At 37.0% G+C, this 20,654-nt stretch overlaps 1 protein-coding gene across 2 annotated transcripts in view; it reads left to right on the top strand.

The window, feature by feature from the left end:
- ABHD3 (abhydrolase domain containing 3, phospholipase) overlaps positions 1 to 20,046 on the top strand; it is a 34,930-nt gene extending 14,884 nt beyond the window's left edge. Inside the window, exons 5-9 of one of the 2 annotated variants that reach the window (XM_036322932.1) lie at positions 8,183 to 8,295; positions 13,427 to 13,600; positions 15,097 to 15,145; positions 15,225 to 15,390; positions 19,241 to 20,046. In XM_036322932.1, the coding sequence (XP_036178825.1) occupies positions 8,183 to 8,295; positions 13,427 to 13,600; positions 15,097 to 15,145; positions 15,225 to 15,390; positions 19,241 to 19,419 (681 nt within the window). In that variant the 3' untranslated portion in view covers positions 19,420 to 20,046. The remainder of the gene's footprint in view (positions 1 to 8,182; positions 8,296 to 13,426; positions 13,601 to 15,096; positions 15,146 to 15,224; positions 15,391 to 19,240) is intronic. The other variant, XM_036322933.1, reaches the window with a different exon arrangement.
- Positions 20,047 to 20,654: the final 608 nt, after the last annotated feature.

The following is a 20,654-nucleotide window of genomic DNA, read 5'->3' as shown; positions in this document are numbered from 1 at the left end:
TCGGTCAAGTGCACGTACCTGGGTTGCAGGCTCCTCCCCGGCCTGGGCCCTGGTCGGGGCTCCTGCAGGAGGCAACCAATCCATGTGTTTCTCTCACATAGATATTTCTCTCTGTCTTTCCCTCTCTCTTCCACTCAATGTAAAAATAAATGGAAAAATATCCTCGGGTGAGGATTAAAAAAACAAAACCAAAAATTTAACTAGTATAAAACAAGTTAACCAGCACAGTGATCCCTTTTTTCACTTAAGAATTTTACTTTTCCATGAAACAGATTGACTGTGTTATATGTCTAGATGCCCATCAAAGTATACATAGAGAAAATACTATTTTTAAATCAACTTTTTTTCTCTAACCGCCCCCTAAAGCTTTTTTTGCTATGATGATAGAAGTTCTTTCATCTCCTAGAAAATCATCACTCTATTTGATGTTAAACCTGTGAGATGGAATGAGAAATATTACACTCGCTGAAAGCTTTTCAGCTACTAGTTCCTCACCATTTCAACAGGTCAAAGACAATTCTATCAGAATTGAAAGAAACATTTTTTTGACTCATTGATAGAGCTTGTTATTACGCCTATAAATTAGTCATGCTGAAGATAAAAAATTGCAATCATGTCATTAACGCCAGTACTTTATGAGAACACGGGGGAAGAAGAGCCGTTTTTCTTTGTTTAAAGAGACCTGGGCCTTGGAGGGAAGCAAGATCAATATGATTTTAAAAGCTAAAGTTATAAAGTGTTTATGATCTTACTAAAGTGCCTCATAATAGTTTGATGTGAAGGTTCACATTTCTTTATTTATCCAGCCTTTTAGGAATCTTGCAGACAGATGGTGGATACTCTAAAGGGGAATGTTTGAATTTGTCACTATGGCCCTGGATTAAACAAATTGTTGTTTGTTTGTTTTTAAAAGTGCAGTACTATTTATTTAATCCTCACCTGGGGACAGGTTCATTGATTTTTAGAGAGAGAGGTAGGGGGAGAGAGAGACAGAGTGATGGAGAGAGACAGAGACTGATGTGTGTGTGAGAGAGAGAGATATCCATGGGTTGCCTCCCCTATACTCCCCCTCCAGGGATTGAACATACAACCTAGGTAGGTGCTCCTGACTGGAACCCAACCCTCGACCTTCTGGCATATGGGATGATGTTCCAACCGAGTCACACCAGCCAGGGCACAAATTGTTTTTGAGCAGCTTTTGATCCACTGTGTGCCTTTCTTTCTTTTCTTTTTTTTTAATCCTTGTGAGGAGTAAGGATAATTTTCCATTGACTTCTAGAGGGAGAATGGAAGGGAGGAGGAAGGGAGAGAGAGAGAGGAGAGAGAGAAACATCGATATGAGAGAGGCACATCAATTGGTTGTCTCCCACACTTGCCCCAACCAGGGCCCAGGATGGAACCTGCAACCTAGGCATGTGCCCTTGACTAGGAATTGAACCTGAGACCCTCCGGTGCACAGGTTGTCGCTCTAGCCACTGAGCACCACCGGCCAGGGCTGTGTGTCTTTCTAGGTGCTTTAAGGATACAAAGATGGGAAGACACGGTCTGAGGCTCTCAAGGAAGTAATGTGCTACAAAGTAAACTCCATTAGGTCCCATAAAGTGAGGGACAAAGATCTGTTCATTCAGCAGAGCCGTGTTGTATGCCTATTAAATCAGGCACTGTAGGGTGAGGAGTGTACATATTATTAGGAGTGTACACAACCCTAAGCCATAATAGCTTTAACTTAAGTTACAAGAGAGTGTCGGACACATAAAAATATGCACAATACAGTGCTAAGTGCAACTGTGAGAAGATCTATTAAGGCTACAGAGCATAAAGGGATGGAGTAACTAATACCTGGGGGAGGTGAGAGAACACTAGTGGAGATAAATTTGAGTTGGATCTTGAAGGCTATGGTATTGAGCCAGGAGAGGGGAAAGAGAAGCCTTCTCAGCACAAAAAGCAAGGCATTAAAAGAGCATGGCCTGCGTACACCCAGTCGTCATGGCTCAGTGGTTGAGTGTCAACCTATGAACCAGGAGGTCAACAGTTCAGTTCCTGGTCAGGGCACATGCCTGGGTTGCAGGCTTGGTCCCCAGTGGGGGGCCCGTGCAGGAGGCAGCCAACCAATGATTCTCTCATCATTGATGTTTCTATCTCTCTCTCCCTTTCCCTTCCTCTCTGAAATCAATAAAAAAAATATTTTGGGGAAAAAATACTTGTGGAGGGATAATGATGATGATAATTTTGTCTAATGTTTATTGAGGCCTTAGAATATATCAGTTATGTTTTTTCATGCTTAATAATCAGCAATATAAACAACTCAATGATTTAGGTAACTATAGTCACCATCATCCCCGTTTTCCAGAGGAAGAAAATGACACATAAATATGTTAAGAACTTGCCCTAGCCAAGGAATTCAGAGCCAGGATTTAGACCCAGGTAGTCTGACTATGTGCTTATGTTCTTGACCATTATGCTCTACTCCCTTCTCATTATTCAGGAAGTGATGGGAATTCTTCTAGGACCAAATTTTTAAAAAAATATATTTTATTGATTTTTTTTACAGAGAGGAAGGGAGAGGGATAGAGAGTTAGAAACATCGATGAGAGAGAAACATTGATCAACTGCCTCCTGCACACTCCCTACTGGGTATGTGCTTGCAACCAAGGTCATGCCCTTGACCGGAATAGAACCTGGGACCCTTGAGTCCACAGGCCGACGCTCTATCCACTGAGCCAAACCAGTTAGGGCTAGGACCAAATTTTGAAGTCTCATGTGTTATATCCTCAGGAACATAGTATTGAACCATAGACATTAAAAAAACACACACATGTTTTTTAGCCCTGGCAGGTTTTTCAGTGGTTAGAGCACTGGCTCTCACACCAAAGAGTAGCAGGTTTGATTCCTAGTCAAGGGCACGTGCCTGGGTTGCAGGTTCAATCCCCAACCCTCTCTCTCTCTCTCTTTCTCTTCCTCCCTTCCACTCTCTCTAAAAATCAATGGAAAAAATATCCTTGGGTGAGGATAGATAGACAGATAGATAAAACAATATCTTTGCTTTATTGAGGTATAATTGACATATGAAATAATTTGATCATGGTCACGTCTTAGAAAGAGAACTTAGAGCAGTGTGTAAAAAAGAGATGGAGTTTTTCCCAATGAAAAAAAAAAGAGAGAGAGAGATAGAGGGGTAGGGATTTGGAGGCTGGGAGGCCAGTAAAAAAATCAGTTACTATAGACCTACCCAGAGTTTGAAAGCAGAGGTAGGAGGTAGGAAGAAGAGAACAAAAATGAGGGATATTCATGTGATAGATTATGTGGGAGTCAAGGTTAACATTTCTAGCTTGGTGAACTGGTAAAAGGCACTGATATTTGCTGAAATAGGACATTTAGGAGGATTTAGGAGGTTTAGATATAATAAAAATAAATTTAGTTTTAGATGTTTATGGTGCTTTAGATCATCTAGGTGGAAATTTCTAGTAAACGGTTGGATATACTAGCCTGGCGCTCAGGAGAGATGCACAGGCTACAGATTGTCAGTGTGCAAGCAGAAGTGGAACTCAGATGACTGAGATTGCTTGGGGACCATTTGTAGAGCCAAGGGGAGAAATCCAATACCGTCTTAGAACAAAATAAATAGGAAGGAGGAAGCTTCAAAAACCTACCCTCAGCATTTAATGTTAATTAGAAATTTACTTTGAAAGAATACAGCAACCCAGTAACTTTTAGCCATAAACATTCATTGGATTTTTTTAAAAGAATAGTTGATTGATTTTTAAAAAATATATATTTTATTGATTTTTTACAGGGAGGAAGGGAAAGTGATAGAGAGTTAGAAACATCAGTCCGCACTCCGACGCTCTATCCACTGAGCCAAACTGGGCTGATTGATTTTTAGAGAGAGAGGAAAGGAGAGGGAGACAGAAACATCGATGTGAGAGCCCAACATCAATCCGTTGCCTCCTGCACACCCCCTACGGAGATCAAGAAGAAACCCAGTAATATGCCCTTGATCAGAAATTGAACCTGCAACCTCCTGGTGCAAGGGACGATGCCCAACCAACTGAGTCACACCGGCCAGTGCAATTGGATTTTTGAAAAATCTCCATGGACACTTTGAGTTCTTGCAAAGTGATACTATATAGATAGACTTTTCTTTTTTTAAGAATTCACTGAGTTCTAAGTGAGGGGATAAGAGTAGCTTTGATTCTTATACAGTGCACTAGGTTGAGTTCTGATTAACTAGTGCCCCCAGCAAAAATCTGTATCAAAGAGGCTAATGTGATCGAATTTAAAAAAGAATAAGAATGTAAAATCACTAAAATTTAATTATAATTATATCCTTTTATAAAAACTGCTTTAAAAAAGAAATTTAAGGGACTTAATTAGTTATAATTTATTTTATTTTTTTAAATATGTTTTTTATTTATTTATTATTTTAATTTATTTTTTTATTATTATTAGTTAAGGTATTATAAATGTGTCCTCATCCCCCCCATTAACCCCCAACCTCCCCCCAATTATAATTTAATATATACTTCTTGTACCCTAATGCATCACATTATTGATTTTTAAAACTAGCTTTGATAGATAGGTCCCTTGGTAACCCTTCTTCCTTCTGCCTTAGAATTATGAACAATTACTGTTTCAGACCAGAGGAACCCTGTGTTTATTTAGACCTTACCTTGTTCCAGAAAGGATTCAATGTAGGCATAAAAAAGAACAAAAGATGAATCAGCAAAGATCAAACAGGAAGGAACTCTAACTGAAATGAACCCAAAAGAGCTAGAAAAGGTGAACTAGAATTTAGAGTAAGCACTTCTCCTAGGAGTGGAAGAAATGCAAAAGTAAACGGTTTGCTGAAATATGTTGGTGATATACTTAGAATTCATAGGGATTACTATGGCTTCTGCAAAGCAGTAAAGTAGAAATTCTCCACCACCATATTGTCCTCATTTCCAATTAGTCATTGCAGAGTTGAGGGAAAGCCAAAAGCCTTGCTCACTAGGAAATGAGAAGCCTGCACTTTGGCCCCCGGGGGCTGTTAGCTGTAGGAGACAGGTAGTTCTCGTCTCAGTAGACTGATCCTCAGATATTCCTGCAGGACTCTTGGAGTCCTTGGAGTAGTTGGTACCTTTTCTTGCTCTCTGCGGATGGGTTTTCAAGGTTAGGAATCCGGAAAGTTGCCCACAGACTCCCTAATGTTAATGATTATTTTGTGAACTGTCATATTTCCCACTTACTTTAGGAATGATAATTTACAAAGAGTTCAGCCACTATGAGTTTCTGATCCTAATAATTTTTCATAGACCGTTTTTCTTGTACCCTAACTCTGTGTGTGGTCGTGTGTATGTGTGTGTGCATGTGTACATATGTGTGCACACGTACCTCACTTAAAACTTGCATAACAAGAGTACATTTTGGTGACTTGTTCATAAATAATTGAGAAATTTTAAAGCTATACAGTGTTTTATTTCTGCTGACGTAGTGTTCTCTCCTTAACCATTCCCCAGACTCTCAGTATTTCACACACTCCGCATTTCTTCATCTTTCCTTATCCTCTAAGTCAAGCATGTCAAACTCAAAGGCTAACAAGGTTTAAGTTTATGTGGACTGGGGAAAAACAAAAGCTTCAATTTTCAGAGAAACATAGGTTTATTTCGATAGAGACATGCTGAATACACAGGGCTGAAATAAATGAGTAATCGTTAACATAAAATAATAGAACATTTTAATAAAAATTAATATTTTTTCTTGAACATTAACTTACCAGACACTGAATAACTGCACAAATTAATAAGTGTAATGCAAATAAACCTATTTTTCTTGTTTTCCGAAAGCGAAATATTTCCTGTTGCACACACCAAACAAATCAGTCCAAGACTAATGACATGGCAATCGGCTGCTAGTATTAGTGGAGAGAAACGGTGCGCCTGTGCATAAGCCGTGTAAGGGAAATGAATGCAACACGACTATAGTAATCAGTCGTTAGTGAACATTGTAGTTCGTTATTAATAATTATGTATAACAGGATATTGTAAAAATTAAGTTGTGAAATTTTTATTAAAACATTTCTTACATACCGTTTGTTATATTGGCTGGGCCACAAAAATATTCATTGTGGGCCGTGAGTTTGACATGCTTGCTCTGTTCATCTGAGCTACTTACTCCATCACCTCCTTCTTCCTTTTCATACATCTTTCTGTACTCCTCCTTTCTTTTCTTCCCTTCCATCTCACTGCCCAGGCCCAGCAGTCTCTCTTGGAAATCTCTGTAGATTACAGATTGACCCATCTTGTTTTTGGATTGCCAGATAGTGCTAATAGAATTTTCAGAGCAAGAACATGTTCTTTAACACCCCCTTCTATCATTAATTTTTTAAAATGATCTTGATATTTCAACCTATCTAGACTATTTGTCAGAGAGCAGCGTGGTGCAGCGCAAGCGTGCTGGGCCCATAGACTGTTTGTCAACTAGAAAATGAGAGGGTTTGTTTGTTTTTTAAAAATAAATGTCTTTAGGGTTCTTGATATCTCAGATTCTATTTAGAAATCTAATACTCAGATTAAGGAATATAGGTGTATGTGTGTGTGTGTGTGTGTGTGTGTGTGTGTGAAGCTATATGCGAACTTTGGTTGACATTTATGCATTGTTTGTCTATGTAAATCTGATTTCCTATATCATTGTGAATTTAGGCAGAAAAGGTATGATCATCGAAAATAAAATGGTTCTTATGTAAAAATTAAAAATAATTTTAATTTTTAATTATGCAGTGTGAAAAGACTCACATGTAATAAAAATGCCAAGTAAGGATGACTTTTTCACCTGAATACTTGTGACAAATTCTGCAGTCACTGTAAATGAGCATGGTAGTAGATATTGTCCTATTTAGATTTTACAGTGAATTTGTGTCACTCAAATGCATTTAATCACAGAGTATTTTTTAAATTATCTCAGCTTAGTCAGCTGTTCAGGTGTAACAGGATTTATTTAACGTCTCTAAACTCAGTTTCCTATTTATAAAATAAATGTGATAATAGGATCGCCCTCATGGTTTTGCCATTATAAATGCTGTCAGGTTAACATTTATCTTTTGGAAAATTCCGTATTTGAAGATCTCAAAAAGATGACAGTAGGCAGTAGGTAGTCTCTTAATCTTGGGTTTAATTAAAAGGATTGTTGAAAATTTTAATTTTCTTAGACTACTCATTAGTGATTAAATAATGGATGATATACCTTCATATTGTGATCATGGTTTATTGTAATACTGTAATCAGAGTGGTGTAGATAACTGGTTTCAGTATTTTATTAGAGTAATGTTACCAGATTCCTCTCCTTGGTATTAAGTTTTATTTTACATAAACTTTATTCATATACACAGTTGCGCATATTCTATAGACAGGATTGCCCTTTTCTCACACATCTCAAACAATGCATCTGTGAAGCTTTTCAACTAGAAACAGAGCCTTCATTGATGAAGTTCACATGAAAACCATTTGTTTAAATACATTATGTATGGAGGCATAATCAGCTTTACATATTTTACCATTTTAAATGTCTGTTTCATTGAAGTGCAGCTGGGGCTTTTATTGTAAAATCAAATGTTTAATTAATAGATCAGACTGGATATTGCTTTATCTAGAGTGAAGGCAGTGCCAGAAAACCACAGTCCTTCACTGGTAGACAGCACTCGGGATAGAGAAAACAGTTTTCCAGTTAGAAATGAGCCACAAATTTAATTTTTTATGTCATTATTGGAAAGCCTTTTTTGTTTGTTTGTTTTTAAATAAGGAATTACTTTGTCGGGCATAAATGTTTTTTTTCCTATACAAAGGTGTAATCCTCCACTTTTTCTTCATAAATTGACTGTTCTTGTTTAGTCAGAGACACATCTGAGTAGGGAGCTGTGTTTCTGTTTAATATAAGGTATATAACTTAAGGTCTTGCTCATTTCTATCAAGCCTTCCTCGCTGATCAAAGTCTTTTTGTTAGTGCCAACTTGAATAGCATTGACTTTAAATAACATACATGTGTATTGCAAGATAAGGAAATTATAAATTTTTATTATTCATAATATGTGCAAACAAAGGTTATTTCCCCATATTTATGACTTCTTGCTCTTTTTTACATTACTGCATTATACAAATCATGAACCTCACAATTTTAAATGCTGTACTTTACCTGTCACTGCTTACAGACGCCAAGGACTTACTGTTGCGCTAACACTGAAGATTTGGAGACAGTTATTCACCACGTACACAGTCTGTACCCTTCTGCTCCTTTCCTGGCAGCAGGGGTTTCAATGGGAGGGTAAGGTTTTTCCTTTCTAAAATGTCTGAGAGAAGTGGTCTTACCAACTGCCTCTTCCAGAGAGGACCATTAGCATAGACATTTTAAAATAAATGTTTTATTAATTTTATCATATTTACCATATGATTGAGTGAATGAAGGAATTCGTTCAGGGGAATTTTAATATTTTCCTTGACTACTGGTCTCTGCAGTGAAAAGGATACAAGTACTTCCTTGGGGTACTGGGGGTTTTGTGAGCATGAAGGCTCGTCAGGTTCCCTGATGTACTCCTGGCTGGCCCTGCAACTGTGTTCTCCTGAACCACTCAGGAAGCTGAACTTGTAGCATGATTTTTAGCACTCCAGTCATAGAAATAAGCACTTACTGCTCTCTCCAGCTGGAGAGGCCTTCAAAGACTCTTTCCTCGGGTGTGCTTTGGTTTGGTTGTTGGGCATATGACCTACTCTGGAATGCTCTCCTAGAAACTGTAAAATTTTGTTGTTAACTCCCTATTCCAGCTGACATTTAAACCATATGAATATTATTATAGCTTGTACTGCTTGCAATTACTTTGGGGCTTTTTTTTCTTTGGAACTTTTAGGCTGTGTATTATAGGTAGGTTCATTTCTAGTAGTAATGTTTGTATTTTTTGTTCTAGTGATACTGAACTTAATAAAATCCAAAATTTTTATTATCTGGCATTTTAGATTTCCTAAACCATTGCCCAAAGCTATTCTTTAAAATCAAGAAACACTGGAGATATAAAATGTCTTAATTTTATAATTGACTTATCTATCATCTCAATTTACAGATTATCTTAAGAGCATATTTATTTGAAAGTGAACGGCTTTTACAAATGATAGACTCTGAAAAATAGGCTTTACTCACCTTTTTTAGACTCTGATAAACATAAATTAAGAGGAAAAGAGTATATTTCTTACATTAGCATGGAAGGTCTGACTTGACCTACTAAAGAAAGAAATCTGAATCAATGCAGAAAACCCAGCAGAATCTCTGAATTGTGCTTAATGGGCAGTTTTTCACTTTTGTTTCTTTTGTCCCAAAATGTGAACCTAAAAGGACAAGGTGCCAGCTGAACTTTTTTTCCCTTAATCTTATAAATTCTTGACTTTTTTAAGGCCAGACCTTACATAAACAGGCCCAGATTCTCTATTCAGAAGCTCCTGGGAAATGCCTATTCATGTCACATTGAAACCTCAGTGCCTGAAGGCAGAACTTGACCATTAGCCTTTGCAGCTGGTTGAATATTAATGTCTTGTAAATTGTTCGAAGGAAGCACCCTTTCGAGTTGCCTAGCACTATGACACATTCACAAGTCAGTTTACCATTTGGGGATGTGCTTTACAGCGTGACACGTTTTTGGTTTTGTTTTTCTTTTGGAGTGTTACAGACAAAAGCGTCTGACCAAGATCCTTATGCCCCGTGCTCCCTGCCCCCCAGCCCCCAGACTGGGGTAATCCCCAAGCCTGTGATGCCTGGAGTCAAGTAGGGGCTTTGAACCAGAACTGAGTCTACCTAAGGAACCCAGGCTGCCCAGAACCAGTCAGATTCCAGTCTCCCCATGAATTGGTAAACTAGCTTTAAGAAATGTATAGGACAATAAAAAAGAAAGAAAGAAAAGAAATGTATAGAAACTTACAAAAATACATAAAAGAGAAGATATAATGATCCCCCATATATATTAATCACACAGCTTCAACAATTATCAACTCAAGGATAATCTTGTTTATCAGTGTCACTCCCCATCCCTCCCAACTCTGATTATTCTACAATGAATTCTACATCATTTATAAATATTTCAGTAAGAATCTCTAAAAGTAGTCTTTTTAAAAAACAAACAGTACCGTTATATGTAAACAAAACTAACAGTAATTCCTAAATTTTATTAAATATTTAGTCAGTGTCACATTTCTCCAATTGTCAGTTTGTTGGTTGGCTGATTTTTACAGTTTGAGTCAGGAGCCAGATATAAAGTTCAAACATTTGGATTGATATGCCTTTTAAGCTCTTAATCCATGGTGTTTCTCTCTCTCTCTCTCTCTCTCTCTCTCCCTCTCTCTCTCTCTCTCTCTCTCTATCTCCCTCTCTCTCTCTCTCTCTCAAAATGAAGTCGTTTTTCTGTGAGAGTAAAGCAGCACTTTTTGGGGTAACATCTTGACATAATTTTGCTCCCGGGTAATAAATAACCAAAACGTACCCTAGCCACCTACTTGAACATAGCTACTCCTGGTCCTGCTTCCTGATGGCTTCCCTTCCACCTCTTCCAATGTGCCCATTATACCAGCCTCCCAGAGATCTATGGCCTTCAGCCGAAGAATACGGCCACCAGAACTAGGACCAGAGAATGAACCCTCTGCAGGAGAGTAAGCATTAACCCTTGAAACGGCTTGGTGAACCACAGCACTGTATACAGAGTCGTTACAAAGAGTCCTTTTCCAAAATGAAATCTCCATTTCTGATCCGAAACCTCATCACATTCACCTGCAAGCCATTTGGGTTAGAAAAACGAAAATAATTCTTACCCATTTCTCCAATTTCAGAACCTAGGCAATTGGAGAAATAAAGAACAGAAAGTACTATAATGAGAAGCAGAATTTAGGGTATCGTCCTTTTTCTTAGATGGCATTGTTAAACTAAGATTTCTGACATTGGTATTAGTACACTCCATTTTTGTCCCTTTAACCACAATAAAACTAGGGTAGAATCAGGAAAATTGATAGAATAAAAAGAAAGGAGGAACATATGTGCTAGGAGATAAAGATAAATAACAGGAAGGAGAAAAGTAGTTACTTTAGGGGCTAAGCGTTCTGCCACGACTCAGAAAGCCTAACCCTAGAGTAGGGGGCCCTTTAGAGATTTGCTCTCTGGTACAAGGATGTGCAGGCAACCAGAATGGCCGCTCAGACCAATTCTTCAGAATCTCTGGAGTGAGACACAAACATCTGTAACAGTTTTAAAAACTCCCCAAGTGATTCCAATGTGCAGCCAATTTGAAAGCTCTCCCTTCTGCGGAATCAAACCTGGGACCCTTCAGCCCGCAGGGCAACGCTCTATCCACTGAGCCAAACCAGTCAGGGCTGTTTTGAAGGAAGATAAAACAACCTCAAAAAGAATTGTTTTCAATTTTCAATTGAGGGGTTATTTTAAAGCAAATAGATGAACCTGGTGAAAGGGAGAAAGAGAGTGAGGAGGGAGTGTGGGGAAAGAGGCTTTGTAATGACTTCCATGTGAGGACAGCCTGGGACCCCTTTCTCCAACCTCATCTCCTTCCATCCTTTCTTTCACTTTATGGTTGGAACACATCATAATTCCCCAACTTGTACACTATTTCAAGCCTCTGGGGTCTTACTTGGACTGCTCTGTGTCCAAGTAGAGTTCTTTTTCCCTCCTTTTGGTACGGATTCAAAACCCTCTGCCTTTCTCCTTTCCTTCTTGCAGCGGTTCTCAACCTGTGGGTCGCGACCCTTTCACAGGGATTGCCTAAGACCATCGGAAAATACGTATATAATTAAATATTGTTTTTGTGATTAATCACTATGCTTTAATTATGTTCAATTTGTAACAATGAAATTGGGGGTCGCCACAACATGAGGAACTGTATTAAAGGGTCGCGGCATTAGGAGGGTTGAGAACCACTAGGGAAAAGGAAGAGAGGAGAAGACCCCTGACTGGTTTGGCTCAGTGGATAGAATGTCCGCCTGTGGACTGAAGGGTCCCAGGTTCGATTCTGGTCAAGGGCATGTACTCTAGGAGAGTCTTTCTAATTACCTTCTCCTGTCTGTGTGAGGTACCTCCCCTGGGCCCAGTGCCAGCCTGTGCTTATCTCTGTCATGGTTCTAGTCATATTGGATGGAAATAGTCACTCTGATCCTCTTTTCTAATTAGATTGTGGACTCCTCAAGGACAGGAAGGTCTCTTACTCATTTTTTTTTATATATATTTTTTATTGATTTCAGAGAGTAAGGGAGAGGGAGAGAGAGATAGAAATATCAGTGATGAGAATCGCTGATTGGCCGCCTCCTGCATGCCCTCTACTGGGGATCGAGCCTGCAACCCAGGCATGTGCCCTTGACTGGAATTGAACCCAGGACCCTTTATTCTGCAAGCCAATGCTCTATCCACTTAGCCAAACCATATAGGGTGATGACTCAGCACTACTAACATGTGGGGACAGATAAGATGTTGGGCTTGTCTTATTTCACTCCTTCTTCCATTCCCACGTGGAATCTTGGGTTGTCAGCCATGTCTCTTGCTTTCTTCTCTATTCATTGAACACCAGGTTCATCTATTTCAGTGGTTCTCAACCTTGGCTGCCTCCAGAATGAGGCCCAGAAATCAAGATTTTAAAAAGATTCCCAGGTGATTCTAATGTGCAGCCAAGGTTGAGAACCACTACTCTATACCAACGGTTGGAAAACCACAGCCTGCAGGCCAGATCTGGCCAGCTGTCTGTGTTTGTATAGTCCAAAAGCTAAGAATGGTTATTTTACTTTTCAATGGTTGAAAGAAAAATCAAAACAAGAATAATATTTCATGACATGTGAAAATTATATAAAATTCAAATTTCAATGTCAATATAAAATGCTTTTTTGGGACATGTTCATGTCCATTTATTTATGTATTGTCTACAGCTGCTTTCAAACTACAATCACAGAGTTAAGTTGTTGCAACAGAGATTATAGGCCCCCCCAAACCCAAAACATTTATTATGTAGACTTTTATAGAAAAAGTTTGCCTGAAACACCTCTAAAATACTAAATTAAACATTCAACTAGAGGCTGGGGCATAGAGATTTGCAAAATTTTAATAAATCCCCAATATCATTATGAAATAAAGAAAAAAACACTTTCACAATGGAATTATCTCATGTTTTTTTTTTCATAGAAGGATGCACATATAAGCAATAACTGTACGCTATTTCCCACTCACAATACAGTCACTGCAAGGTAAACAAGTATATGAATGTAAGGAAAGAATGAATATACTGTACTTGCATGCTTTTCCAAGATAAAGTATTTAAACACTGGCTTATCTTTTTCTTCTTCATAGTTTATAAAGTCCATAGTTAGATATGGAATGTCTTGAGAGATAACAAAGTCATCACTGACTTTCCTATTTCTCCTCATTTTAGAATGCTGCTTTTAAATTACCTGGGCAAAATTGGGACAAAAACTCCTTTGAAGGCAGCTGCAACCTTTTCAGTTGGTTGGAATACTTTTGCTTGTTCAGAGTCATTGGAGAAACCACTAAACTGGCTACTTTTTAATTATTATTTGACAACTTGCCTCCAGTCTTCAGTTAATAAGTGAGTCATCTTTATAATCTGCTATCTCCAAAATTTTTGGATTACATACCCCAACAATAAAAAGTTTTAAAGCACAGCGCTGTTAATATATGCATATTTATGTTACATTGCATGCATTCACTACTGCACAAAATGGTCTTTATATTAGAAATGTATACAAGAGTAAAAAGATTTTAAGTATAAACTGAAAATATAGATAAAAGTTCTAATGTTTTCTTTCTGTACTCCAATGGATTATCTTGTACAACCCCAATGGTATGGGCCCCCATTTGAAGATCATTGTTCTGTCACTGTTCTAAATTATTCTAAAAGACTAAAAACATTAGTATCAAGTGTGTTGAGTAACAATATGAACTATTTCCCTGGATTTCCTACTTGTTACTAATGTTAGCACCTAATTCTCTTCTAGGTAGTAAGTAATGTATATATCAAGTGTTTTCAGTGCTGAATAATAGGTTCCTTAAGTATATGCTTGCAACAGTCCCCCCAGTTCTTAACATTGTCAAAATACCATCTTTGCACTTATTTTTCTGGAACTGTTTGTGTATATTCTAACAGTTAAACAGTATGGTAGCAAAGAACATAGATATGTTTCTGTTTATTTTTTTATTATTGTTACCATGCATTTTTTGGTGAATTGCTAAATTAAAATATAAACTCTAAATAAAACTCAGTTAATTTGTGCATGACTTATTGAAAACCATAGTTACCCAAAAGTTGACGTTAAGCATTGGATTAAACTTAACCTATTTGTTAAAGTAAGGGTGTTGATTATAAAATAGTGCTAAGAATACTAAAGAATCGTCAATTACTGTTGGTCACTGGAATGAGGGACAGTAGCAAGAAAAGTGAAGAAGGTGATTCCAATTAAAATATGGTTATACAACAAAAATGACCAACATTTAAAAAATAAGTATGTATGTAAAAATATGTAATAATTTTCAGTATAGCCATTTAAAAAATAATCTCTTCAGGTAATGTATCCAATTAAAAGCTTCTGGCTTAAATAAGGCCTTTTTGGCCAAATTGGTTTAATAGCAACAGTGTGTAGGTCTAATTTATTATGAAACAGCCCTTACATTTATTTTATAGAACTGGTTCATTCTTTCTAAATTAAGAAAAAACTACTTTAACCAGGCCAGTTGAGCATGGACCCATGAACCAAGAGGTCACTGGTTCAATTCCCAGTCAGAGCACATGCCCAGGTTGTGGGCTAAGTCCCCAGTAGGGGGTGTGCAAGAGGCAGCCGATCGATGTTTCTTTCTATATATCCCTCACCTTTCCTTTCTCTCTAAAATTAATAAAAACATATTAAAAATAGAAAAAAATTACTTTAAAAATGTCTTTGGGACAAATATCTGTGTACTCTAATTAAGTAAATATTTACCATGGAGTACCAACTTGGTGCCCTGTGCTAGGCTTAGTTATATATTATTTAGGTATGTTTGAGATAGGAATGACCTTACTTTTTTCCTTTTGAAATTCTTTTGTTTCAGGCACCGGCATATGTTTGTAAAACAGATTGACATGGATCATGTCATGAAGGTAGGAGAAAAACTATATGTAATACTTTTATTTTCTTTTTTGATCCCCAAAATAATTACAATCTGTTTTTGTGTTACAGGCTAAATCCATTAGAGAATTTGATAAGCGATTTACTTCAGTCATGTTTGGATACCAAACAATTGATGATTATTATACTGATGCCAGTCCAAATCATAGACTGAAATCAGTAGGGATTCCAGTGTTGTGTCTGAATTCTGTGGATGACGTTTTTTCACCCAGTCATGGTAAAATTAACATAGCTATATACATTTTGACATGAGTTAACTGTTTTAAAATATTGTTAGGCACACAATAATAATAAAATGCCAGTCTTATAGTTTCCACTGTGATAAACAAAAAATCGTTAGATACACATAATTTAATCTAAATATATCAGATCAGCTCTAGCCAGCTTGGCTCAGTGGATAGAGCATCAGCCTGCGGACTGAAGAGTCCTGGGTTCGATTTCAGTCAAGGGCCATGCCCAGGTTGTGGCCTTGACCCCCAGTGAGGAGCATGCAGGAGGCAGCCAATCAGCGATTCTCTCTCATCATTGATGTTTCTCTCCCTCTCCCTTCCTCTCTGAAATCAATAAAAATCTATAATAAATAAATAAATCAGATCACTTTAAAGTTGTCACAGTCCACTGTGAGAACAAATTAAGACTCAGTATTTTAATTGTTCTCATTTTTATAACCTTTCCTTCTTATCAAATATACTATTCTTTGGACAGTGTATATTATAGTATCTTTGCTTCAAAAGTCATCACTTGCCTTTCCTTTCTGAGATTCCTTCCTATACTGAAGGCTTTGGAATATTTCTCCCCTTTTAACCTGGACGAGAACTTGAGACTTTATAACATGATGTCCTTGAATCTCTTAATGAGTGTAGCACATTCAGACTCTACAGTTATATCTGAAGGAAACAATCTTTGTTTTTTCTCTGGATACTGTACAAAAGAAAATTATGCCAAATTAACTTCCTCTCTTAATTCAAGAAATATGGAATTTGGAAACAGATATAGGGTCCAGGGTTCGATTTCGGTCAAGGGCACATACTTGGGTTGCAAGCTCGATCTCCGGTCCTGGTCTGGTTGCACAGGGGAGGCGACCAATCAATGTGTCTCTCTCACATGGATGTTTCTCTCTGTCTCTTCCCCTCTCTTCCACTCTCTCTTAAAAAAAAAAAAAAAAATCAATGGAAAAATAGCCTTTGGTGAGGATTAACAAAAAAAATAAAAATAAATCAATGGAAAATATATTTTCTGGTGAGGACTAACAACAACATATAAGTAATCATACTATCTTAGGAATCAGTAGACTTTTTCAGTGAAATGTTGTGAAGCTTTTTAGAAAACGTTTTCTCCCTATTTTTTTCCCTAAGTACTTTAAAATTTTTTCTCCCATCTACTTCATTTAAAAAAATTATTCTGACTACAAACACGACACATATGTATTGTCAAACTTTCAGAAAATCCACCAAAGTATGTAAAAAAATAAATAAATAAATCGCCTATCATCTCTCTAGGAGATAACAATTAATTGCGTGATTCATGATTAATCACAGGTAATAGTAGATGACTGAAACTTTTGGCCTTTGACCACAAACTGTAAACTTTAGTATCAGTTGAATTACATAATGATTGTTTAGCCTATCCATTGAATTAAGAAAGTCTGGTATTTATCTATTTTTATATTTCACTGACCCTTCTCCTACCAACAAAAATTTCCCAATATTTAACTTGACCCAATTGGTTTAAGTTTAAACTCATTATTTTCTATTCTTTCTCAAGCCTGTAAATTAGTCTTGCAACTTGAAATAGTGGGCAATTGTCTGCATTCTGAGAGGGAAGGCAGCCAGCATCTTTCACATGACTCAATGTGGACAGCCTTTTGTTCTTCTGATGTGACTGTAACTTTCAATGTTAGAAATTCCTGAGTGTATTCAGAGTGTAAAATTGGGGCTCTTATAATTCCATTGCAGGCAAATGAAGCACTCCAAATCTAAGCCTTAATGAAAGGTGAAAAGCAAAAATAGTTTCAGTTGTTTTCCCTGTCCCTCCCCTTAAGCTCTCACACCTGATCCTATTATAGAAGTTCACTTTTTAGGTGTTGCTGGTTGAGGATGTGAGTTCAGGCCTCCTTTTATTTATTTATTTATTTATTTATTTATTTATTTATTTATTTATTTATTTATTTATTAATATATTTTATTGATTTTTTTAAAAAATATATTTTATTGATTTTTTGCAGAGAGGAAGGGAGAGAGATAGAGAATTAGAAACATCGATAAGAGAGAAATATCAATCAGCCGCCTCCTGCACATCTCCTACTGGGGATGTGCCCGCAACCCAGATACATACCGTTGACCGGAATCGAACCTGGGACCTTTCAGTCCGAGGGCCGACGCTCTATCCACTGAGACAAACCGGTTTTGGCCAGGCCTCCTTTTAGACAAGAACTTGACTTGCTGGTCCTTGATTTAGAGAGTATTTTGAGGGGTCAAATTTAGAGCATCATCTAAACAGGCAACTTAGGCACACAGCAGAAGCTCTGTCTTGGGAAGAGCTCAGTTCTCATTATAGTGCAGTGGTTCTCAACCTTCCTAATGCCACAACCCTTCAATACAGTTCCTCATGTTATGGTGACCCCCCAATTTCATTGTTACAAATTGAACATAATTAAAGCATAATGATTAATCACAAAAACAATATGTAATTATATATGTGTTTTCCGATGGTCTTAGGCGACCCCTGTGAAAGGGTCGTTAGACCCCCAAAGGGGTCGCGACCCACAGGTTGAGAACTGCTGTTATAGTGTGTCAGTGTCCTTTCCTTCCTTAGAAGGGCGTGGGGTGGTGAGAGCTGACCTTTACTTAGCTCCTTTACCTCTAAACTCTCCCCAAGATGTGAAAGTCTAATGATTGCATCAACCATGTTACCTTAAATAGGGAGATAAGATTTAGCATATCTGAATCAAAGCACTTTGCATGCCAGGTTGGAATCCATTATAGATCTTAAATCAAAACATTTTCATTGTTTGAACTCTAAGCATGGGGGTGGATGGGGGAAGAACAGCTTTAATTCATATCCTTAAAGTTTTCATTCAGGAAGATTTTTGTAGAGCATATAAAAAGACTCTCATTACTGCTGAATTATTTACATATAGCAACTATATTTTCAAAGTAAAGTTATTCTTTTTCCTGACTATAAATATAAATTCAGAGAAGGAATATATAAAGAAAAAATAATCACCAATGTTTTTAACCACCCAAAAATAATCACTGTTACCATTTGGAGTATTTTATTTCATTCTTTTTTGCTATCTATATATGTTTTTACTATACAGATCACAGGTATAATTTTGAATCCTTGATACAGCCACCATTTGGGATCTAACGTCATGTAAAGTTAACCAAAGTCATACATAATGAATTTATAACTCTCACAAAGGTCATAAGATTAGTTGTTTTTCTTTCCTGGTGTAACACCTAAGTGGGAGTCTTGCAGCATAATGTAACTATTTATCATTCCTTGAAATATCTTTAATTTCTTGTGCTCGCTTCGGCAGCACATATACTGAAATATCTTTAATTTCTCATAACAAGATTGGGCCTGTTCTTTTGTGTTATGATTAAACACTTGAATTGGTTCTTTCAAAAATGATGGTCCAATACATAATTGTAAAGATGAACTGTTATAAGAATATACCCTGGCTAGTGTGGCTCAGTTGTTTGAGCATTGTCCCATGCACAGAAAGAACTTGTTCAGTTCTGGGTCAGGGCACATACCCAGCTTGTGGGTTTGATCCCAGGTCTGGATGCATGCGGGAGGCAACTGACCAATGTTTCTCTCTCTCCCTCTTCCTTCCTCTCTCCCTCAAAAATCAATAAAAAAATATAGAGATAGATGATTAATATAAATTAGTCAGACTTATTCCATTAGCCATACTCATTACAAATATGTGTTTAATGGTGTTTTGTTTCTAATGACGGAAATAATAAAGACATACACTTTTCCTTATTATCCAAAAGTTGTTAATAATTATATTTTTTCTCTCTCCTTCCCTTTCTTACCCACCCTGTCTTTTCCCCAAGCTATTCCAATAGAAACTGCTAAGCAAAATCCGAATGTTGCTTTGGTCCTTACTTCTTATGGAGGCCATATTGGTTTTCTGGAGGGCATCTGGCCAAGGCAGTCCACTTATATGGATCGAGTCTTCAAGCAGTTTGTGCAGGCCATGGTTGAGCACGGACATGAACTCTCTAACATGTAGTTTTTCAGGTGCATGTTGTCTGAACCATAGAAAGCAGCTCAGCTTACTGCGCACAAATCTTAGCTACTGTATATAAAGCAAATAAGCCAGCTGGTGGTGAAGAGGTCCATAATGACATGCAAAAACTATTTTGGGGGGAAATAAAACAACTATGTAGCAAAAAAGAAAATGCAGAGTTAGATTGTAATTTTTGTAGATTTTTATTTTACTATGCCTTACCAAGTATGACCTTAAATAAAGTAGTACAAACATGCAATTGCACTTAACCAAAACTATTGAGTAAAAATATTTTAATTCCTCAGGGTTTTAACTTAGGCTAGTATGTTTTAGATTACTCATTTTACATGATTTAATGGTACTTTAATCTACCAGAGATTATTGGTAAGAGATTTTGGCTATTTGAATGTAAGTTATAAGTTGGCACATTCCTAAGGGTATTTATATGATAATGACATAACAACTGAAATAAGATAAAATACAATATATGCTAAATATTTTATGGGTTCTAACTTTAAAAGGCAAATGCAACAATATTAGACTGACTCTATACATGCTCTTTTATTCTCATAATATTAAAGTAAGGCTGACTTATGTTTTATAATGATTATAGTGTACATGCTTATTTTTAAAATAGTATATATGCATATATATATATCATGATACTAAAATAAATTATATTTTAAGTTGTTTGTGAGTTTGTATGTTTTGTTTTTTTTGTGTGTGTATAAAGCTTTTATTTATTTATTTTTTTAATTAAATCTTTATTGTTCAGATTATTACATTTGTTCCTCTTTTTTCCCCCCATAACTCCCCTCCTCCCAGTTCCCACCCCACCCTCCGCCCTCACTCCCCACCCAATGTCCTCATCCATAGGTGCACAATTTTTGTCCAGTCTCTTCCCGCATCTCCCACACCCCTTTCCCCCCCCAGAATAGTAAGTCCATTCCCTTTCTATGTCCCTGATTCTATTATGATCACCAGATTATTTATTCACTTGATTCTTAGATTCACTTGTTGATAGATGCATGTTTGTTGTTCATAATTTGTATCTTTACCTTTTTCTTCTTCCTCTTCTTAAAGGATACCTTTCAGCATTTCATATAATACTGGTTTGGTGGTGATGAACTCCTTTAGCTTTTCCTTATCTGTGAAGCTCTTTATCTGACCTTCAGTTCTGAATGATAGCTTTGCTGGATAAAGTAATCTTGGTTGTAGGTTCTTGGTATTCATCACTT

The sequence above is a fragment of the Myotis myotis genome, unplaced genomic scaffold (genome assembly GCF_014108235.1).
Source record: "Myotis myotis isolate mMyoMyo1 unplaced genomic scaffold, mMyoMyo1.p scaffold_m19_p_9, whole genome shotgun sequence".
In the NCBI taxonomy this organism is placed as follows: domain Eukaryota; kingdom Metazoa; phylum Chordata; class Mammalia; order Chiroptera; family Vespertilionidae; genus Myotis; species Myotis myotis.
The sequence above is the reverse complement of the archived record's forward strand: the minus strand, read 5'-3'. Positions and strand labels throughout refer to the sequence as shown.